Below are 24,261 nucleotides of genomic sequence, written 5' to 3' on the forward strand. Positions count from 1 at the left end.
TCTTCCTTTATCCTCAAGGACCCTCAGTGAGGCCAGACAGTTTCCCAGGGAAGACAGGTGGTGGCTTTCTTTGGGATCTAGTGTCAGCCAAGCTTCAGATTCACCTGCTGTGGGTAACAGTTGCTAGCTGCTCTGGTGTGACATTCCACAGACACTTCGTGTGTCTGTCTGACACTACGCCTGTGAGAAAAAATGATTGGCCTGGAGCACTCTGTAAAATTTTGTATTTTTCTAAAAAGGAAGTAGGAAAATTAATACTTGTTGCAGCTTTTTTTTTTTCTACAGAGAAAACTAGTAAATAACTAACAGAAGACAGTTGTTTCTAGTGCCTGTTTTTAGCTAAAATAATGGGGGTTAATTATTAAACCTTTTACTTGGTTGCTCACTTGTGCTCCTGATGCTTTAATCCTGGGTCACAGAAAGTTTAAGAGTGCTTTACAGGGGAGTCTCACTTCTTTTTGCCTCAACCTTTCCATGCTGACGGGATGTTACGGGCTTTGCTGCTTACACTCTCTGCAGTTGCCATTGCTCATGCTGAGCTCTGCAAGCCAGGTAAGATTTGGAGCTGATTCCCATCCTTCTTTAGGTAAAGTAGCTATCAGTTTAGATTACAACGCTGCCAACTTCTCAGATTTTTATTTTAACTGTTTGTCTTCAGCTTGAAGATTAAAACGCTGAGCATTCAGATCTTTTATGAGTTTGCAAATTAAGTATGGAAGTTGATGTCACTTAAAGAGGTTGTAGTAAACCTCACTGAGACTCTGTAGGGCTTTTTTCATGCAAGTAACTTCTGTTCTAAGCAGGTGATCTCTTAAGACACATTTAGAAACTGACATTTGTGAAATAATCAGGGAAGTAAATGATTTAAAGTCCTATTTTGACTGACTATCTGTATGTGTTTGCTTTTTTCTCTTTGTGCCAGATGCACAGAATGCTTTCAAAGTACGGATTAGTATCAAAACAGCTTTGGGAGATAATGCAGTAAGTACTGTATCTTCACATATTCTTCCTAACTCAATATCTGCCAAAATAGAAGCAATATATACTGTAAAATTTCTGAAGGCAATAGAAGCAATTTGTTCTGCAGTGTTCATTGTAATAGTTTGCTCAAGTCATGATCCAGGCATCCATTTCTTGACATTTGACTAGCCCACTCCTTAAAATAGCATTCTTTAGAAGAAATATAAAGCTCGCTTTTTCATAAAGGTAGTTTTCTGTCAAAGATTTTTTTTCCCCTGGAAAAACAGTAGGGATGTTACACTTTATGCATGAGAAGTGCTGCATAAATATAAGTCTGTATTTTGGGAAAAGCACTTCTGCTCGAGAGTGCTAATTGTAAAGTCAAGCATGTCTGGGAAAGAGGAGCAGGAAAAGATTTTTAGGTCTTTATGAAATGGGGCTTTATATCAGGCTTTCAGACAAGCATTAACTGTAGAGATCGTTCAAGCATGTCTCATCAATTCCCTGCTAATGGAGGGCTTCAGATAGTGGCCTTTCTTCTCTGCCTGTGGTGCGCAGTCTTGTCTCATAAGGACTGAAATGCTTTGGCTTAATTCAGATCTTTGGGCTTAATGTAGAAGTACTGGTGTGAGCAATGAGAGATACATAAGAGATCAGGACATTAGATGACTGAGTGGTCCTTCCTGATCTAAGGCACTATTTAATATGTCAGAGCCCAGTACTTTGTTAGTTTGAATACTTAGAGCAAATCTGCAGCATGGTAACAGGGCTCAGCAGAAAATTAGGTATGAAACATCCTGGACAGTCATCTCCACTTGTGAGTCTGGTGTCTGACTGTGTTATGAGCCCTGGGAAATAAAGCAGTATTATGTTATAAAAGGTTGGTGATATGAGAAACTCCCTATGACTGTAGAAGCTGTTCTGAAATTACCCTGAAAGATCAGGTAAGTTAAACTAACATTAGCAGGAACCTAAATTTCACTGGTAACTTTGTCAACCAGACAAAGTACAAAGAAATATTCAAGGTACCTGCTAAAGTAAATGGAAATTCATACCGAAGTCAATTCTCTTCAGTGGGAGACTTTAATTAAACAGTAGTGCGAGCCTAGTTTTTTTTTTTTTTTTAATTATTAAAAATAGTGTAACACTATGGCTGAAAATACATCAAAATAATTATTAAATCTCTCCTTGATGATAACTGCTAATATTTTGATTTAATCTTTGTTCAACATAGTAGCAAAGAACAAAAATTGCAGTTCCCAGTAATGCCCTTTTTTAGTGCCTTTTCCATCTCCAGCTGTAGTAAAATAAGGGGGTCTTGTTTGATCATTTATATATGTTTTTGTTTTTCATTCAAAAAGGGTATGAGACAAATCATTACCATTGAAGGCACTTTATATTGCAAGAAAAAAGCAACAACTGAGGAGTCTATTGTTTTTTGTAGTCGTTTATTTCATATAACAAAGTGTGTGAAAGTGCAAAGAATGGTACAATTGAGAGCAGCATTTTGGAACAACAGCTCGCTGAAACTGGTATGATGCCATAGAAAATCACCCACAAATAATAAACAGTTTATTTAGTACACAGGTAGTAATAGTTACTTTTCATAGCCATTGCCGTCTTCTCTGTGAATGACTGAAATTGAAAACTGAAACTACTATGAAACTGAAATTCATTTTGGTTAAAGGATTTGCGTCACTTTTCTTTTTTGTGTTATGTATTTTAGCAAAGAAAAGTGCAATACTGTCATTGTGTCACAGTAGGACACGGTCAGCTTTGTTCATTTCCAAGTCACTTCAAGCTCCATGATAACAGAAAGCCCTGATACTGTGGGAATTTTCCTCTAGGAGTGGCAGGATAATTCCAGTGTACATGCAAGGGCATAGGAAATAGGTTGGTGCAGCTTTTCACATGGTTTAGTGCACGCCATCCACTGTGTGTGAAGCAGGTGAAAACGGGACACCATTTGTTAATTTGTTCATCACCTAAGCTGTACTCTGAGGCAGAGAGTTCCATTTAGTGTATTTATTTAGTTCTTACCACAATGGAGCTGGACAGAGCAGTTCAGATGCAGTAGATATTCAGCTGTTATCATTTTATTTGCAAATAATGGGTGTACTTGACAGAGATGTTTGCTGATCTGTGGGAGGAAACACGGTGCCTGTAGGCCTTAAATGGAAGGTGATTTATGAGTCTCTCTGAGGATGGTTTTGACTTCATGAGTGGCTTCTGGAGTAGCTGCTAGTCACTGGTTGCTTTCTGTTCATCGAGTCAGCAGAGGAGTAGAGAGTTAATTCAAAAGGAACAGAGGCAACTAGAGAGTGAGAAGAAGTGATGAGCACTGACAAGTCCATGTAACTTGGTGTCACCACTCATTTTAACCATAAGAGTCAAAGAGTTGGCACCTCAGGGGTGCAGCCAGGTGAAGTAGAAAGTGCACTTGCTTCTGGCTCATGTATTCACGCTGCTTCCAGGGTAGAGGATGAAGAGGAGGAATGCTAACATACACCTTGTGTCTTGCCACAAGATGGGATCCAGAAGTGTGTTTGTGTGTCTGTAGCCACTCTGCAGTCTGAATGTCTGTACAGTTAAGCACAGAACCATTTAGGAGGGAAAAGATTTTCTAGGGTCGCTCGTCCTCTGCTGCTCCAAGCCAGGTCCACACTGAAATCAGGTCAGAGCAGTCTTGTAATATTATACTCTTATATCTTAAATTTTGTCATTTAGAGCACTATTATAGCATTTCACCCCATCAGCAACCTGCCTTCATAATCTTCCACGCATTATCTCATCATCTTCGTTCAGTAAGAGGCAGTTAAGACTGCCTTTCACAGTCTCCTGTGTCCAATTCTGCTCCTCCTTGAAATACAAAGGATGGCGAGTGCAACTGAGCCAACGTCTCTCTGTTGGTTCCTTTGCGGCACCAGGAAGATGGTAAACATTAATAGCTCTGATAGTGTCATGTGGTGTTTCATTGTTAACAGTTATGTTTATAGTGTGTGGTTGCAAATGATATTTAATGTTTCCTCTAGAGCAGCAGAAAGTGTGCATCAATAGCTGCTCTGTATAGGGACATCCTCAGTCATCAGCTGTGCTCCAGGCCTTTGCATTTGGAGGGTAAAGATGAAGCTGATAAAGCCCCATAGTAGAACGAATCAGGTCTAGCGAAAGTGTCCCTGCCCATGGCAGGAGAGTTGGAACTAGATGATCTTTAGAGTCCTTCCAATCCAAATCATTCAAGGTTTCTTTGCACCCATCCCTCTGATTGGAGAAAGCTGCTGATTAGAAACTGTTTTCTGGAAATTCATGCCCACCTGTCCTGAGTTCATACAGTTTTTTAGCTTGAAGTTGTTCTTGCCTTACTTTTCCTCCTCATTATGTTGCCTTCCCCTTGTATATTCCTGTATGCAGTCATGTACAGAGGTTCTTGTTCACCTGGAGCCCACAGCAATCTCCATCTCCTCTACCTCCTGTTTAATCTCCATTTTCCTGGGGCTTCTTGCCCTTTGGTCCAGAGGGTTGTCTGCAGTATCTTCTCCTAACCCTGACTTCTGCTGAGCTTTCTCTGCCAGCTTTCTCCCTCTCTTTTTTGCAGTTTTCTGTTTATTCTGTCTCTTTTTAAGCACTTACTCTTTCAGCTTGGCCTGGAATTCCTCACTACAAATTATTTTCCCTGTTTTGAGATACCCTTTTTGTTACTCTGACTTAAAGAAGTGCTAGGCTACTGCATTATTTATGAAAACTGTGACAAATTGTGCATGTATATATGCATTGCACTAAACATAAACATGTACTTGGTACTGCTGCATTGTATTTGTGTCCATGTAAGCATGAAATGGAGTGTGCTTCATCATTATCCATTTTCAAGACAACTGATTAAATTATCTCTACAGCTGGCTTAATCCACTGGCTAACAAATGACTTTTTTTCTGTCCTCTTAGACCTGTTCTCAAAGACTGCAGATGGCATGTAGGGATTCAGTCAATAGTGCCATACACAGAAAAAAAGAGATCTTCCCTGTTAGTACTGCAAATTGTGCTTCATGGTTTAAATATAGATATCTTTAAAATGATGGTAAATAGTTTTATGGCTCCGATCTGTATTAATTCCTTTACTACATGATCTCTTTTAGTATTAGTTGCTCTCATTACTGTCACATTTTCATCAGTGCAGTGGGATCAAAACACAGGCTTTTATAAATTTTTTCCAAAGAGTTTCTTTCTGGTTTTTTTTTTTTTTTCAGTTTAAGTTCCCAGGTTGGCAGGCATTATTACAGTATGTTCATGACCCTCTTCATTCATGAGGCAAGAGTGGTGAGTCAGAACCCAAGTTCTCAGCACTGCAGCTGCACTTTGATGTTGCTCAAGTTGTCTGCTGCCTCAGCTTTGCTGACCCTGTCCTGTCTCATCTCAGGGAGCCCATTTCACTCAACATTCATCTAGGGATGATAAACAAGACCACTTTCTCCTCTTTAAATGACTGTCTCCTTCCCTGTTTAGTTTCCCAGTCCACAGGATGCCAGCACAACATGAGGGCTGCAGATACCTGAAAGTTGGATTCCCTTTTTTTGTGGAGAGGTTGCATCTCCATGCACCCAAAATCAGAATTTAAAGACCAGAATTAAGATTTCGAATTTTCAATGCTATTTACTTCTTTTGGTGTACATTGCTGTTTTTTGAATGTGTTACAAAGGACTATGAAAAAGTAGGTCCAAGTTGACAACAGAGTTAAGTGCCTGCACCACTGGGTGTCTGGTTTGGATGATTACAGAGCAGATTTTTTTAATGCTGAAAGTTAAAAATTAGATTTGTGTTCTGATTGACTGAAGACAGCTGTTTCTAACCTCCCTTAATATAATTCCAAGAAACTAATAATCTTTGTAATCTGCTGAAAGGGGAAGAAATTCAATCGCTATGCCTCAGTCATGGCTCCTGTTATAAAAATGTAATAGATGCAGTTCTTACAGGTCATTAGAATTGCATATGTGAGTGAAAGCCCAGGGGAGCCCAGTGAAGGCATCTCAGAAAACTTAGATTATGAAAGCGTGATTTTTCATCAAGACAACAGAGAACAGTTTTTGGAGCCTATGTTCTCCTTATTGAAGTAGTAGGGATGCTATTTTCTTTCTTTTATCTCACATGTAATATAATAATTTGTAATATAGTTGAGTCTTCTTGTAATCAGAACAGTGTGCAGCAATAAGGCTGCAATCTCATTTTATTTCCTGCTGTCCTGATGTCCAGCTCCCAGAGACCACATTCAACATTAGGGTTTTTTTAATTGTTATTTTTGGGCAGGGCCAAATAGTCTTTGAGGGTGGATTTAAACCTTTTACTGAGTTTATCCAGCAAAAGAGGCAAGGCCATGAAAGCAGCTGTGTGGGGAGAATTCTAGTCTTTGGTATAAGAAACTTTACATCTCCAGTTTGGTCAGCTTTCAGAAATATTAAGTTAATTCAATTTTTGGAAACATTCTTTGCAGTTTATATTATTTATATTACAGTTTATATTGCACTTTTTTTTCCTGTTAGAAAAAGTCCTTTGTCCATACTAAACAATGGGCATTTATTTTCCTAGCACAACCAGAGAATTTATTCATTTTCTTGATCAATACAGCATTTCAAGTTCAGCAACTCTTTTCCCTCACTGTACTGCCAGCACTGGTGCTGAAACTAATTATTTTCCATCTTCCTTTACAGTATGCCTGGGATGCTAATGAAGAGTACCTCTTCAAAGCAATGGTGGCTTTTGCAATGAGAAGATATTCCAGCAAGAGCACAACTCAGTAAGCATCTGCTTGGATTTGCCTTATACATATTAACAATGCTGCATGTAGTGACCTTTCCTCTGCTGTACTGAGCTGTAGAAATCATTATATAGAGATTCTAAAAGCAGGCTGTTCCAGTATACTTCTGACACCCAGGTACATATGCAACATCACACTGTCTCTGTCTTAAGCAATGTTCAATCTTTGAACCAGTGTCCCTGTGGATGTGAAGTGACACAGCTGTGGAGCTCAGTGGGATAGTGCCAGTTCACTTTAAGCAGGAAGATTTGACACCTTCTGGAGACTATACTGGGAGGAGGCAAAGGGACACACTGGCAGGTCAGGAAAGGCAGCACAGATCTTTGAGTAAGCAGCTCTGGTGCATGATTCCTTAGAGCTCAGCTTCAGCAATGTGCTGAAGATGAGCTGACTCAGAGCCCTGGGAGATGGGTATGCCGGTGCTGTGCTCTGCTGGGTGTTCCTATCTCTGATATCACAGCGGCTGAGTTACCTACCATCAAGAAGTTTCAGATGTTGCAGTGCAGATAGAAATCAGCCTTTAATTGGTTTTGGGATTAAATCTACCCTGAAGTATTGAATATTCTTTTCAGGCTTCTGATCCTTGCTACTCTATGAAATTAGATACCAGATTAGACAGACCATTTAGCAAGCTATATTTTCAGGATGTTCTTATCTTTCTTAAATAAAAAACCTTGTAAGTGCATTTCCATAGACCTATTATTTTTTTCATTGTTTTTCAACCTGAAATGAAAGATTGATGGTTCTGGTACGCTAACGAGGATAAGGTTTTCAATTTACTTAAAAATAAAACTGCTTCAGGCGGTCACTGCATCAGGTGAAGCAAATTCCACATTTGCAAAGATATTAGTTAACTTTAGTAACATGATGATTATTGTGGCTTCTGCACTTCTCTTAAGTAAAAGGGGATTTCCCCTTCCATGTGACAGGAATGTTTGATTCCTGCTGTTTCATTTTTATTCCTCAGAAGTGGTCTCCTTTGAGCAAGAGAGCTGTTACGTCAAGCTTAACAAAAACAGCCAAGTGTGCTACTCAACCCAATTAAAATGACACTTTCAAAAATGAGTTCAAGATACAAGCTAATTAGAGATGATTATGTAGGACTTTCTCTCAGGATTTCAAAGGAGCAGAGTTTTCATTCAGCATTTGATCCATAAAGATTCACTTTTGTATACTTATTTTATTCCTGGGTCCTTTTTTAAAGTTATTCTCTTCCTTCAAAGTCATGGTACTTTCATACAGAAAAAGACTTGTGTCAGAAGCCAGTGATCTTTTTCCTCTTCAAGCACTGTGGTTTTCTGAAGATTAAAATAAGGTTGGTGCAGGAATGGGAAAAAGTCAAGCTGGTATGGAAGGAGTAGAAGTTTTAATGGCAGTTATCTGTACCCACTCTGGGCAATCATAGAATTTATACTCATTAATTCAGTTTCCTGCCAAGAGAATTTGCCCTATGGACAAATATGATGATGTCAGTGTTACTCTGATGCCATGATGGTTTTTTGCCTTTTCTTTTTATACCTTTTTACAACTTCTGTATTCTTTAGTGGTTTTTGCCTACATTCTTGAACTTGTTTGTCAAGCTGGGAGACTAAACATTTTAGAGGTTTTGTAGTTAGTGATCAATATGCCCCAGACACCAAGGTCTTCTCCAGAACACATTCTGTAAACTAAGATAGAACCATCCAGAGGAAGGTTCCTTGGGGACGGGGCTCATTCAAGTCTCTCACTGGGGAATCTTTGATAGATATGCTAAATAGTAAGACCTATAATATTATACCAGATCTTTTGGGGGTGTGCATTGTGGTGTGCATTGAGGTGCATTCGACCTGGACGTAGTGCACCTAAGGATCCTTAAAATAAATACCAAGGTAAAATCCCTTTTTCCCTTCCAGCCGTGTTTGACTCTTGATTTTAAGACTAGGGAAAGGCATCAACTCCAGTTTGGAGGTGGTGTTGCACACATCAATAATTCCCTGCTACTAAGTTGGCCAGAAAAGTCAGTATAATATTTGGAATCAGCCAACTGTGGGCATCTTTACCTCTTTTTAATATGGTGTCAGATTTTCTCATGGGGTGTAACTTGGGTACCCTCCTCATGGACTGTATATTGCAGGTATAACTGATAACTCATCTAGGACTTAGAAACACCTTTGGGGTCATTACAGACAGTATGTCACCTGAAGGAGAGCTTTGCAGCTCTGAGTTCTGGCACAACTTCCTAGGCAACAGGCGGAGGAGTTTCCTATGCATAAATCTCTCCCAAATCCCAAGGGACCTCAAAGTCCCCATTTAGTGATGGAGAGGCTAGATAAACCTCCCAATATACCTCAAATAATCGGACTTTTACATGGCAGGCTGTGAAAGCCTCCATCCTATTAGATGCCTTGGAAATAACACACTACCCACCCTTGTGTCTGGCAGCTGTAAGGAAGGACTGCAGTCCTGCTGCATCCCTTCTGCAGCGGGCATGGAGGTGTGGGAGCACCCAGCCTCCCAGAAGGTACAGCAGCATGCTGTACACAGGAACAGCACCCTGGCAGAGCTGGGAAAGAGAGTTCACTGTGGTGAAGAGGGAGGCACAAGCAGGAGGTTGTAGTAAATAAATTACACTGTTCTGCTGGCAAATAAATTACATTTCACTACAGGACATTTTGCAGGAAAATGCCAACAGATTTTCTTCAGGACATGTAAAAGACCAATGACCAATTATTCTGTCATATAAGAACAAACAAGTTGCCTGTGGCTGCATTCTGGCAGCATCTAAACTTACGGAAATTTTGTATCTGGTTAAATGAAGTTTTTTGTCAAAATAGAACCTGTGAAAAAATCACTATTATTTTACATAATTAAATACTGGTTCTGCCAGGGTATAAATTATGGCCATAGCCAGGATGTGACAAACCTCCTCTTTGACATCCCAGTAATTTCTAACACACCCATATCCCCGAAGTAACTCACAGCCACAACTAACTTCCACATGAGACCCAAATGCTATTAACTTCCACAAGCTCTGTCAGGCCCCAAAATAATTTGTCTGGTGGATCAGGATAACCATTGTTGCAGTCTGCCCCATTATTTTTGATATTCAAAGTCACCTCTTGTTAGGCTTCTGAAGCTGGATAAAAGCCAGCCTGTGTTGACAAGCATTTCAATGTGCTGCTGCAAAGAGCAGTTGATGCTGTTGTTCCCCTCGTGTAACCACTGGGTGACCCAGCGCAGACTGGGGAGGATTGCATGTTACATCTCGAGTTCTCTGCAGTTAATTTCCAAACTGAAATGTAATAAATCATGGAACAGTGTTTAATGTTTGAAAGGCTTGTCAAATTTTCAAGTTTGTGTGAAGCAGAAGAAAGGCACAATCAATCAAATTACCCAGTAACTAATAATATAGATAGAAACACTTCTTTTTCAGTGGAGAATTAGTACCCCTTTATTTCCTGCTTTATATGTGGCCTTTCAATTGATTCTCAATACACATGGTCATGAACTACGTAAGCCAACCTTTGGTCTCTCAGTGTTAAAAAATTATTGTTGTAGCCTTTGTTAGTAACCCTGGTTTCTCTAATCTGTGACTCATTTGAAATAATATGCATCTCTTTTGGGCCTGAGACTAGTTAATCTTTAGAGCAGAAAGAATGTCAACACATTTGTTTCCATTCAAGTAACAGAATCTACTTTTGGTACATCTTCCCCCCATTTATAGATTAAAAAAACCTGAAATTTTCCTTACAAAGTGACCAGAAAAAAATTCATCAACATTATCCATCTTCCTAAGACAGACTTTTTTGATACTAAAAATATTGTGACCACTTAGAACAACAAAATAAGACTCTGGAATAAAGCTGTTACATCAAGGTGATCCCATGGCTGCTGGGAAGAAAATAATGTTCCTTTGCAGGAGCAGCTGCAGAGCCCTGTGTTGGAAGAGGCGTGATGCTTTTGGGAGAGCTGGAGATATGCACTTGAGACTTGGGGCTGTGGTTCTTTCATGAGCTAACAGCCATTGTGGGCACTCAGCTCCCTTTGACTCTCTGACAGCTCTATCTTACCCCTAAACAATCCTTTAAATATCCAGAAGGAACAATGATGGTGTTTCAGGCCAAGGAATTGCTAGGGTTTCCTGTACTCTGCTCACCGGTGTTTGTGTATATTAAAGGAAATGTAGTTTTGGACTTTTGCCATGGTGCCATAAGGCTGAACCAGGATCTTGTCATTTTGATGATAACAGTCTGCTATAATCCCATGTCAAAAGTCTATCAGCTGCTAGGGAAAGAAAGAAATGTCCACATATATATTTACAAATACACTTCATTGGTGCCTGGAGAAGCCAGGTTTCTCAGATCCATACAGTGTGACGTCATAGTTGCAATGGTTCTGCATGTTGTGAATCAAACCTGAATGCAAGTGGCTTGGGAGAAAAAAAAGAACACCACTGCATAGAAATTGCCACATTGGTGCTTGTTGAACCAGTCTGCTTTGGTGTTTACTCATCCTCTTTGAGCTTCTCATGAGTGGGATTATTCTCTCTGGGACCTGGAAGGGTTTATGGCATTTGGATTCCACTGATGAAAAAGTGGTGCCTTGTAATCGAGAAGGATTTTAGAAACAACAGGGGAAAGAAAGGAAGCCAAATTTATGTATCTTAGTGCACTCGTCCTCGCTGCCCCTTGTTTCAGTGCTGTTTGGTCTAGACACAGATGTTACCCCCATGGTGACTGGCTGCCTTGTCTCATGCTAAAACCTTGGCACTTTAGGGAAGACCCTAGCTTGAAGAGTCTTTGAATGAGGGTATGAAAGTCAGGGTCTTCTGCCAGTCCTTGTCTACCTTTATGTTTCTCTTTGGGGATCAATCTTTCTTCATTTACTGCATTTCAAGAACATCTGTAGGGCAACACCAGGCTCAGATTTTCCACCTGGCCCAGTTTTTGATTGCACCACAGAAACTGCAGCTTTAGGAACTTCGGCAACATGAAGTTTTGGGTCCTACTGTTATAAACACCCAGATAGAAAACGACCTCTGCAGTTACAATTTTAGATATTCTGTGAAGTCAGCAAGAGTTTGTCAGCCACCAGCCAAAAGTAGGCATTTTTTCCCCCTCTCCTGTAAATTTTGTGCTTTCCTTTTCTTTTGTAAAGAATAAAGCTGCTTTCATCTTCTGATTGTTGCCAGCAAACTGATGTGAACTTGTTTTCAAATTCCAGAGGATGGCTTTCCTCTTTTATCCATAAAAATTCTCTGTATTTGCAAAATTGATACTGTTCTAGAGAAGTAAAAGTGGTCATTTTGGCTCAGCAAAATCATTGCTTTCCATTTTATTGCATATCTCTCTGGAATGTGCCCAGAAAGCCAACTGCGTCCTGGGCTGCACCAAGAGCAGTGTGGCCAGCAGGGCAAGGGAAGGGATTCTGCCCCTCTACTCTGCTCTGGTGAGACCCCACCTGCAGTGCTGCATCCAGCTCAGGGGTCCTCAACACAGGAAATACATGAACCTGTTGGAGCGAGCTCCAAAGAGCCAACATGAAATCAACTCGGTTGGAGCATGGTGCTAATAATGCCAAGGTTGTGGCTTCAATTCCTGTATGGATCACTCCCATAAGAGTTGGACTTAATGATCCTTGTGGGTCCCTTCCAATTCAGAATATTCTGTGATTCTGTGATTAGAGGACTGGAGCACCTCTCCTGCAAGGAAAAGACAAGACAATTTGGTCTGTTCACCCTGGAGAAGAGAGAGCTCTGGTGTGACCTTATAGAACCTACCAGTACCTGAAGGGAACCTATCAGAAAGATGGAAAGGGACTTTTGACAAGGGCATGTGACAGGACAAGGGGGAATGTCTTCAAACTGAGAGTAGATTTAGTTTAGATGTTAGGAAGAAATTCTTTACTGGTGGTGAGTCACTGGCACAGGTTGTCCAGAGAAGCTGTGAATGCCCCATGCCTGGCAGTATGCAAAGCCAGGCTGGATGGAGCTCTGAGCAGCCTGTCTAGTGGGAGGTTCACTGCCAATGGCAGGAAGGTTGGAACAAATCCCTAAGGTCCTTTGCAGCTCAAGCCATTTTATGATTCCATGAGATAGATAGATGATAGATGATAGACCTCTGCAAAACGAGGTATTGCACTACCCGGGGCACCTGAAACATCACTCAAAAAAAGCTTTCATCAGCAAGTTAAACATTTCTAGAAAATATCCATAATGAGGTACTGTGATCTGCCTTACAAGCAAATCCCTGTCTGGATGGGGACTGCCCAGGTATTAGTGGGTATTAGTGTTCCCTCCTGCCCCTCTTACCCCCAATCCCATCAGTCCCACCAATCGCACCAGTCCCCCCAGTCCCCCAGTCCCACTAGTCCCTCCAGTGCCAAGAGTCCCCCCAGTCCCCCAGTCCCACTAGTCCCTCCAGTGCCACCAGTCCCCCCAGTCCCTGCAGTCCCTCCAGTCCCCCGAGTGCCACCAGTCCCTCCAGTCCCCCAGTGCCACCAGTCCCCTCAGTCCCCCCAGTCCCACCAGTCGCCCCAGTGCCATCAGTCCCTCCAATGCCCCCAGTCCCCCCAGTGCAACCAGTGCCTCCAGTCCCCCCAGTCCCTCCAGTCCCTCCAGTCCCCCCAGCCCCCCCAGTGCCACCAGTCCCCCCAGTGCCCCCAGTGCCCCCAGTGCCCCCAGTCCCCCCGGTCCCCCCAGTGCCCCCAGTCGCACCCTGCCAGCTCCGGCGGGGCCGGGGCGGTGCTGCGGGTGGCCGGCAGGTGGCGCTGCCCAGCAGAGCGCGGGGCGCTGGGGCCCTGTCACGGCCCTGCCTTATCGGCTTTCCCTCCCTTCGTTTAAATACCCGTGATTGTGCCATTCCAGAAGGGTTTTCTGATATTTCCGCCATTTACTAGGAGAGATATGAAAAAAATGGCGCTTAAAAGGCATTTTGCACACTATTTACGTAGTATGCCATGAGAAGCTGCCTGCCCATGCCCCTCCACATTTAACTTCACATAAAGCTGAGCAGTCTTCCTTTAAAATAGATAATATAAATATTTGACACTGCTAAAGGGCAGAGGCCAATGCCAGTAGAAGGACTAAATTTAGCTTGTTCCCTCCACTCTGTGCCTGGCTCTGTGAACAAAGATGTCAAAAAGAATAACATCAATTCCACTGATCTTCCCTTCAAAAAATGTATCTTGTAGAAGAACTCACTCACTTGACAATCATGTGTGCAATTCTCCATGACCAGTTCCTGTGGTATTTGCTGTCAAAACCAGAATTCTTAGTTCACCAAAGCATTTGCTTCATTATATGGCCTTTGTCACAGCCAGTGATGACTGTTACTCAAATATGTATTTGTCCATTTAATTATGTTGAATATATGTCCAAGACCATGCAAGTTTGTAATAGATTTAGAAAAGTTTTTGAAGACTCGTTTGGTCTTCATAAGCTTGATTTTTATAAAATCATATTGGGAAATGGGAAATGCAGTGAGTGGTATTTCTTTCTTGAGTATTAACTGTTAACTTTTTTAAAAATAAGAATTCCCCCCCCCCCCCCCCTTAGGTGAGAGCAATATTTTATGAAAATCTAAAATATTTAAATAATTCCTTTCATGCTTCTTTAGTGATGATTTTTATTTTAACTATCTGCAGAATTTCCAATGTGCTGCTCTGCAATGTGACAGATCGGGTGTCATTTTGGTTTGTGGTCACAGATTCTTCCAAAAATGTGACAACTGTTCCTGGAAGTGAGGTAGAAGCAGCCATCAGGTACAGTCACTGCTTTTGCAATGTTTTCTTCCTTGTTTACTGAGGATGTTTTCTCTCTCTGGGCCTTGTATGAGTGAGCACTCTGCCTCTTTAAGGATGAACTAATCCAAGTTGCTAAAATACTGAGGGATCAGTACTCTTTAATGAATGTGAGATAAGAGGATTTTTACCAGTCCCACAGAATGCAAAGCATGTGAGCCTTGGGATTATAACTTTGGAAAGAATCTCTGTTGATGCTGGAGACTCAGAAGAAATCTAGTCCCTCTCCAGAGCCCTGCCTGTGATGTGCTGTCCAGTGTGTGGTACATTGCTCTCATCCAGCTGCTGCATTTCCCAGTGAGATAGCCTTCTTCCTCAGATGATGGAAGGGCACACTTTCTGGGTGGGATTAATATAATTTAGTTTTCACTGCATGCTACATGCACATCTACACCTGGGCTAATGACCATAGGCTCCCTTTCAGTGCTTCTCACTAACATTTCATCTGTCTTAATTTAGAAGTCAGCTTTCACATGAGAAGAGCTCCTGTGAACTCCTCATGAGCAGAGCTGGCTGTGTTCCAGCTTGGTTTAAACAATTTTATGCTCACATTCTTTTCATACCAGCTCGTTCTAGAATGCCAGTCAATATCACAGCTGAGCAGTGCTTGTACAAAGTACAGTGCACTACAAATCACTTCACTTTCTACCATCACATTCTGTAGCAAGTAAAAGGAAGAATGTGGAGCTGACAAGGAAAGAAGAAAAAATGGGTAATCTGACTTCAATGGTCCAAAAAAACCTGCACAAGGGGTTTATAGGGATGAGTCCCTCAAGCAGCATAATGCACATACATTTCTCAAGCATGGAGTGGAAAATGGATCTCTTTGTTTTCAGGCATTCTGTGCTCTGTCTTAAAAATTCATGTTATCTCTATGGAGGTGTAATGCCTAATTCCTGATGAATGAGTGTGCGTTCTTTTGGAAAGATTAATTTAAGCTTATGAGCAGATTAAACTATTTCCTACAGAGACACCAAACAATAGCTTCATAGCATTAGTGGAGCAAACAGATTATTTATTCACTGAAGCTCTCTGTAAGAGTGCTGGAATGCGGGGGTTTTGCATTTCTGTTATTCTTTGATATGTTCAATAGCATAAGCTGATTTATTTAAGTCTTTTATGTGCCCTGTTTGGCACAGAAATTGGATGCTGTTATTGTTTGGTTTTTAACTGTTGTCTGTCACCTGATAAAGAATATGCTATTTATGAAAAGTTTTAATTCCTACCTAGTTTAAAAGCAAGAAATAAAATGGTCTATAAAACTACAATGCTTTTTGTTCAATTGCTTCTGATTGCAGGCTTCCATACAAAACCTTTATCATAATTCTTCATACTATGGTAGCACATAACACTAGTCATGGACTAGAATATTGTTGTATGAGATTCCTACAGAGTAAGAATAAAGAGGAAAGTAAACCATGTCAGAGCTCTATATGATACTCAAGATTTTGCATAAATATACACAAGATGTAGTTATGCATATACAAATATGAAATGCACTTGTAGTTGCCTGTTTCAGCACATAATTCTGAAACTCAAGTCAGTAGATGAGGGTAAACAATGCTTATTTCAGCTGTTCACAATGATCCTTTCACATCAGTAAGGAAATCTTTTCTAAATGGCAGACAGCTTACGGTATTATGAGTCTTAAAACATGCCATGGCTTTCAGTCCTGTCCAGGAATGCTGACTTTCCATTAAGGCTAAGAACTTCCTGTTTAAGGGACAGCCAAACATCATGATTTCCAAGAAGTGAAATTTGCTAACTTGTCCCTGTATTTCCCATACATCTTTTCTTAGGAAATACTTGCTCTCTGGTAAATAAATTGAATTGTATACAAAAAAGAGCTGCATTAATTCATATAATGGCTATCAAAAAGAATCTCTCAAGACCAATAAATGTAATCCATTTGCTTAAAATTTTTTAACATTTTGAAAAAGCTAATGAAAGATACTTCTAAAGCCTCTTAAACTTTAGAAATATTTTACAGGCAGTGAAATGCTTACAGGCAGTGAAAATGGGTGGAGATATCCACTAAAGGGTAGCAGTTGTATTACTTCTGTGAAAAAGCATATTTCTCAGACTTACAGTTTCTCATAATGGGAAAAATATGCAAGATACAAATCCCTTTAGCTGCATCCTGCAGGGAAGAAGGACATGTTGGCAGTAGGTGTGGATTCTTCCAGAATGAGTTGTATCCGGCGCCTCATGGACCTAAGAAAATCTACAGCAGCAGGGGCACACGTACCAGCCCATAACATGCAGGATGGTTCAGTTTGAGGGGGCACTGTAAGTAAATCCTCTGAGCATTGAAGGGTAGATCTGCCACTCCTGTGCTAGTCTTGAATGCTACATGAGCAAGGTAACAGAGCCAGCCTTACTGCTTACAAGCTACTATGTCTTCAGGACATGATTCAAACCATACATAAATAATAATACTGTACTTCAGGTCTCATTTGTATTTCCCAGTTTTTCAGATAAATGCATACGAAAGTCTGGTGTTCGAAATGTTCCGGATGTGTGGGTGTCTATGGATTAACTGAGGTCTCTGGTATAGCCAAGGTCTGTGTAATCCTGCCAACATCATAGAATCACAGAATCGTTTATGTTGGAAAAGACCTCCACGATCATCAAGTCCAACATTTGACCAAATACCACTGTGTCAAGCAGACCATGGCATTGAGTGCCACATACAGTAATGTCTTGAACACCTCCAGGGACAGTGACTCCACCACTTCCTGGGCAGCCTTTTCCAATGCTTAACCACCCTTGCAGTGAAGAACATTCTTTCTGTTGTCCAACCTGAACCTCCCCTGGTGCAGTTTGAGGCTATGTCCTCTTGTTCTGTTGCCTGAGAGAAGAGGCTGACCCCCACTAAAGGTAGACAATATCCTTTTCTTCATCATGGTGGATGACATTCAGCCCTGCCAAACTTGCAGCACATTCGTGGAAAATCCTTTCATTTTCTACTACCTTTTGAACTTGTAAAATAACTTTATAAAGAGTTGTGATGTTTTTCTGTTTTGTTTTATTTTCCTGAAGGATGAACCGGAACAGAATCAACAGTGCCTTCCTACTGAGTGACAAAACACTGCAGTTTCTGAAGATAACCTCAACCTTATCACCTCCTGTTGAACCCTCTACACCTGTCTGGCTTATTGTATTTGGTGTTGTTCTTTGTCTCATTGTGGCTGGGATTGTTTTCCTCATTATTTCAGGGATTCAGAAACACAAGAAGTAAGCAGCTTAGTCTTTCTTCTGTTTTAATGAAATACTTGCTAGTTAGGTCAGCTGGGCTGGTTTTGTGTTTCAGAGCAGCCTCGGGCAGATTAATGCTGTGCTCCCTTCCCTAGCTAGGTAAAGGTAACCCATGTCTCCTTTTCTGAGGAAAAGGCTTAAAATTTTTAACTGTGAAGTATAGATGTTTAGTAATTTTGGAATGTAATGAGGAAATGGAGAATGTAAGAATATGATCCTGGAGGCCACCTAACTAGAGATGAGCTTTAAAAAGACAATTGATGTCATTCTTGTGAAGGTTTATTGTGCCACAGACCACCCACATAGCTACCAAGAGGGAGCTGGCAGTGACTGTGTCCCTTCCAGGGCAGTAGTGTCAAAAGCTGGCAGGGCTAAAAAAACTGTGCTTCTGCAGCTTGAGAGGACTCAGTAGAGCACACAGTAATGATTAATGTATGGCTGAAGAGGACCTGCTCACTGGAACAGTGTGGGGTTTCACCTACCATTCATGACCTGATGAGCCCAAAATACCCAGCCCTTCACAGGTTCATGGGCAGATCACCCTGTGAGCTTAGGAGCTTTTCTGGTGGTAGGGCAGGAGAGGGAGACTCTCTTTTCTTCTCTGTTTCTGCCCTGGTGGCACAGGTGAAAAAGAGAAGGCTATTCATGCTTCCCTAGTGTGAGCATGTGGGAGCAACACAGAGAGGAGGTGGAGTTCTGATCCTCCCACCTCTGCTGACTCTGAGTTTAGCATAAGCAATAGAAATTTCTCAGCTGTGTTGAGATTCTGCCACAGAAGTTCAGCTTCTACCATGCTTTTGGCTGCCGCAGAGTTTAGGTTTACACAAAATTATGACTTCAGCAATAGATTCATACAGGAACAGCAGAAGAACTGAAAAAGGGTAAATTCCTGCTGATAACTAGATAATATCAAAATTACTGACTGTATGATGGATTGTATTCCCAAATATATCAGAACAAGGAATTAATATATGAAAAGTGGTATGTTGCAGAGACTTCCTTTCTGCCTTTTTATGACCTTGAAGAATGTTAAAAGACCTAAGAAGAACAACACTTGTGAAGGTTAAGTTCTTCTCATAGAGAACCTTTAGTAGTGTAGTCAGAATCCCTTCAGTTATATTTTGCTTTCAGAGGAGCTGTATGAATTTCCAAAACCCCTTTTCTGTTTTCATAAAAGTCCCCACAAAATTCAGCAAACAATAGATGAAAGATGCTGTTGAGGGAAGAGTCTGGCAAGGTATTTGGAATCTGGATAGTTAAAGCCCTATCACAACCATGTTGTATGGACTGAATTATTTTATGCCCTAAATATAGGCAACCTCTTCTGTAAAACTGAATGATGTTGCTACCTGAAGCCCATACCTGCCCTCTGTGTAGTATCTTGGCTCTGTGTTTCTTTATAGTGCCTAACTTAAAGGGGGTCTTCAAACATTTCACGTAAGTGTAATATAAATAAACTATGATAAATAGCTATGATTCTTCTAGCTAAAATAATCACTTGTGCTTCTTATCATGCTGGAAGACAGGATTTCCCCCTGTATTTCCAAAATAACTCAGCTGAGCTTGAGCAGTTCCCCTCAATATGGTGTGAACTCCATGCTTTTATCATCACACTGCCATTAATATGGCTTCTTGATGTTTGCCTGTGTGCACTTGGCACCCTCTCTGTCTCATGCTCTTGTCCTTTTAGTTGCTATGCTTTTTTCCTTTTCCCCCTTGTCCCTCTGTTTCCCTACTCTACCATTATGTATAACCTTTCCTCAGAGCAGGTTCATCTGTGGCTGAACTCTAACCCTCCTTTCACATCAATAACATCTGCAGGCAGGGGCAAGGAAGTGAGACAGAGGATAAACCAAGCATATATTTATTCTATCTACTGTCATGAGGACTGGAGAGGTAAATGGGATGGTCTAGGCTATTTGGCTTCTTGGAAAAAAAAAAAAAGCCAGACATCAGACAAAAGAATTACAAAAGCACTGATCTCTTTTTCAGACACTGAAGTAAATGACCAGGTTATCAAAGACTTCAGTGTATCCAGTAATTAGTTTTCTTGGGAGCCTGTCCAGAGCTTACATAATGGGAACCCTGCTGCCTAGTAAGCTGTGTTGGAAATCTAGCCCCAAGGATGGTGTTGACTTCTCATAAATCTGGCATTCTCTCTTTAAAGTATCATTTAAATACCTTGGTTCAGATAAGACCAAAAGCACGTGCTCCAGGCTGTCCATGCTCGCGGTGTCAGGGAAGGGGAGTTGGCCTATACAGGAGTTACACTATCGAGTTAGACTCATGCATCATTTATTGAACTGAGAGATTTGCTTCTTGCAGTGCCTACAGTGATCTGGGTCAGACACACTGTCTCCCTTATGTTTGTTCTCCTATCCTTGCAGCAATAGGACACCTCCCTCTACAGCAATAGATTTGCCACATGCCCAGGGCAGGACCATCCTCTAATGTCTGTCCTGAACGAGTCCAAAGTCTCCCCCTATCCCCCAAAATCCCATCTGCAGCAGAGGCCATAAACATTTGCCTTGGGAAGAGTGAAAGCAGAGTAGACATGCAGTCTTTCCCTCTATTCGTGTCCCAGCATTTAATTTGCAGCTGTGGGCCTTCCTGAGCTGGATTTGGTCTTCTTGTATTGGGAAACCCACAATGTTTTCTCTTCCCTTAACTTGTTGAGTCACCCCTTGGATTCATGGAAATTTTTAGCTTCTCTGAATTCTTCTGGTGATGAGTTTCACACATCTTCTACTTCTCTCATTTTGTTTGAACCTCCTTCTTAGTAACTTTTATATTCTGTCCCCACAGTTTTGTATTAGAGAACACTCCTTTTTATCAGCGTAAGAGCAGCCGGAGGTCAGAGATTTCCGCTACTACACCCCAAGTTTGTTTTAACAAGTCTGTAATGCCAAGAATTTTACAAAGGCCAATAAAATGTTATTCTTGTTAATATCTCTGTTATTAGCAGCTACACTGAGTCAGATTTTTATGGTTGTCCTGAGTCAGGCTGTTAGAGGACATGTTGTGGGGTAGGAAGAAGCAGTGCAGCTGACCTTTGAGTTTCTTATCCTCTGAAACCGCTGATGCTGCAGGGCGTAAAGTACAGCAGGTTTTTCAACTATGAACTAGTTGTTCTCAAGGTCAGAATAAATCTGGAATTAAAGGAACATCATGACCTGTTGACTGATATTTATTACATCTTCTCATGATTTTATTTTAGATAATTTATTTTAGGTTTGTTTTTTTTTTTTTAATGTATATAATTTTATTCAGCCACTATTATAATATGTTTTTGCGACAACTGGAGCCTGCAAAAGTGAAAGCCAGGCAATTATCTGATCTAGAAAACAAAAGTATAAAATACTGGGTAGGAAGGTGGCTGCTAATGAAGTTTGAAGAAAAAAATTGCAGATTTGCGGCATTCAGATTACCTAAGAAGGTAATCATGAATGTTCTGAAGAAGGTAATCAGGCATGTGAGGGTACCCAAGTCTCCACATTTGGAGGCTAAAGTTAGTCTAAGACTGATCTGTTTCTAAAAAGTGTGTTTTATTTTTGTACAGATCATGGGGTGAAATCTATGACGTACATTGCAGAGTCAGACTCGATGTTTAGTGCAGTCCTTCTTGACATAAAAAATCCCAAACATATTTAGAGGTTTTTTCAATTTTTTTTGCCCCCTCTTTTCCTTTTGCAGCTTCCAGTCATTTTACAGAATAAAAAGAGTAAATAATATTTAAAACATACTTACAACATGTCTACTTCAGATTTTCTGGTTTCCAGTTGTGAGCTCAACTAAACAAGGGCTTCCAATCTGTGGGTCCCCCAGCTATTGTATTTAGATACATCCATCTGGTGTGTTTACTACAGCAAGGAAGTACACCAGATTGTGCCTTTACGAGCATAACCTATGACAAACTTCTAACTAAATATGCAGTTTTCTGTCTGTGGAATCATGGTGGAGTGTTGCAGGTCAACAGAATAAGATGATCTTTTCTTTCTTGTTTTTAGAAAGAATAAAGAGTCAACAGAGAGAGAAAATTTAGAAGAGAAAGTTGAAGTGACACTAGAAAATGGGATTCCTTGTGAAGCACTGGATTTAAAAGCAGGCCACATTAATGGAGTCTTTGCAGCAGATGATGAACGGTTCACATCCCTATGAAATGCTGCCACTGCTCTCTGGTGTTTTCCTGAAGGACTCCTGTGCCTACCTTTTCTCATCACTACTCCTGAATGTCAAACATGAAGACAAGAAAAATGTCCTTTCACGCAATTTCCCTTGAGAGAACCTTTTGCTGATAACACATACACTTGAACCTCCATTACAATTCTTTTTTTGTGAGCAATGCAAATGAGAAGGCCTCAGATAATATCCAGAAAAGATTTCCAGAAGATGTGTGGCAGAAAAGGGTTGGAACCTGCCTTGTGTCAGGCATCTCATTTTTAATGATTATTTAAATATGTCCATTGCTTGTTTTTCCCTGACATAAATGTGAAACTGCATTATTCCTGAATGTCACAGGGGAGATCATCTATCATTGTCAGTTCTTGATGGGTTTTCTCTCAAGTTATATGCAAAAGTTTCTCTGTAAAATTACTTCTGTTTGCTGCTATGTTGTATGCCTTTGGATGGAACAGTGATCAGTGCATGAAAGTTTTCATTTATTGAGAAACAAAGAAGCTTTCACAGTCTCTGTAAGACCAGGTCAAAATAGCTGGATCATCTATAGCTCTGGGGCTAGCAAAGATCTGGTACTTAGAAATGTTTTTCACTTAACTGTCAAAGTTACAGGTCATGTGAGCTGGAAATTAAAAGTTGCAAAACTCTGAAATTTGTGGAAATTCAAAGTCAAAAAAGGGCAGATTTTCCACAGGTGTAGTCAGTGTTTAGTGCCCAGCTCTCATTAAATCATAGAATTACAGGACAGCCTGGGTTGGAAGGAACCTTAAGGATCATCTAGTTCCAATCCCCCTGCCATGGGCAGAGGCACCTTCCAGTAGACCAAGCTACTCAGAGCCCCATCCAGTCCAGCCTTGAACACTTTCAGGGGTGGGGCCTCAACAGCTTCTCTGGGCACTCTGTTCCAGTGCTTCACCACCCTCACGGTAAAGGATATTTCCTAGTATCTAATATAACCTGCCCTCTTTCAGTTTGGAGCCATTCCTCCTTGTCCTGTCCTTATGTGCCCTTGCAAATAGTCTTTCACAACTCTCTAGAAAAATCTTCCTTACATTTTTTAATAATAAATCTAGAGTAGATTTCCAGCATAGCCAGTCTGGGGTCAAAAGAACCTTCATATGACAGGTGGATAATTTTTGAAAGGATTCAAGGTGTGAAACACCAGCTGCTGGGTTTGGTGCACCTGACCTGGATAAGTGATAAAATTCAGAAGTACGGATCCACAGAAAAGGGGAGTTTTGTGTGTGGGTAATTGTAAAAAAAGAATGGAAATGTGTTGAAGCAAAATCCAGTATCTGCAGTCACCAACCATCTGCCCACATCCCTAGAGGCAGGATTTGACCATTAGCCATCCTCTTTCCAGTGTCATACTTAGAGGCAGTATTAGAAAACCTCTTTGCTTAATAGAATTATTTCATCAGACTCCTCACCAACAGGAACAGGGTTAAACAGAGTAAAAGCTGCTTGTAAAGGACCATCCAGTGTTCTGAAGGTACAAAGGTTTCTTGTTTCCCAGGGTAGAAATCCTTCAGCCTTTTGGCTGTATTGAGCACCTTTGACTTGTCTCTACTGGCTCTTTGGACCAGTGTCAGCAGACAGGGAGGAATGGGAAGGAGAAGGGAAAGCAGCAGGGTGAAGGGGGAAAGCTGAGCAGGGGAAGCCCGAGGCTAGGGGAGGCAGGGGAGAGTAAGGCTAAATGCAAAACAAAACTATGGAACCCACTGATCATTTGCATCATGTGGTCTCATTTGTCACAGTTGTCTTTGATGTCCTGCTGGAGGTTACCTCGGCACAAGGACTGCCTCTTCTCTGTGTCCCGGTGTGTGCTGCTCCATTCTAAAAAGGATTAATAAAGTTGGTTATTAGTGATAATATGTCAGCGCTTCAAAATTCCCATCCACAACATGTGGGTGTATTTCCCACAGGAATGTCAAAGATGAAGCTTGCCAGTGCTGGAGGGGGAATATAGAGTACAGTGTTATTATTACTGCATCAGTGGTTGCACTAAGGTCTCTCATGCAGGCAAAGTTTTATTGGGGTAATTCAGATCCCATCATTTCTGAACCTTCACGCTTTTCCCATTCCTGGTATGAAAGATAGCTACACACCTCATACACACCTCAGTGTGACCACCATAGATTGCTGTGACTGCAGCACCTCTGCAAGTACCTGTGAGAGATTTTGGTGAGAACAGCTTAGTGGTGCAAGAGTAACCTCAAGCTACAGATTAAGAATTGCTGTTATCCTGTATTTTATTATATGATACTGAAATAAAATTCACTT

General features: G+C 41.0%; 1 protein-coding gene across 1 annotated transcript; it reads left to right on the forward strand.

Annotated features, from left to right (window-relative positions):
* The first annotated feature begins 410 nt into the window (after positions 1 to 410).
* Positions 411 to 23,852, forward strand: CLTRN (collectrin, amino acid transport regulator). The gene is made up of 6 exons (XM_069003110.1): positions 411 to 552; positions 923 to 981; positions 6,659 to 6,744; positions 14,389 to 14,505; positions 17,587 to 17,781; positions 21,810 to 23,852. The coding sequence occupies exons 1-6, from the start codon at positions 486 to 488 to the stop codon at positions 21,958 to 21,960; spliced, it is 675 nt and encodes a 224-aa protein (XP_068859211.1). The 5' UTR covers positions 411 to 485; the 3' UTR covers positions 21,961 to 23,852.
* Positions 23,853 to 24,261: the final 409 nt, after the last annotated feature.

Source organism: Aphelocoma coerulescens, chromosome 1 (assembly GCF_041296385.1).
Source record: "Aphelocoma coerulescens isolate FSJ_1873_10779 chromosome 1, UR_Acoe_1.0, whole genome shotgun sequence".
In the NCBI taxonomy this organism is placed as follows: domain Eukaryota; kingdom Metazoa; phylum Chordata; class Aves; order Passeriformes; family Corvidae; genus Aphelocoma; species Aphelocoma coerulescens.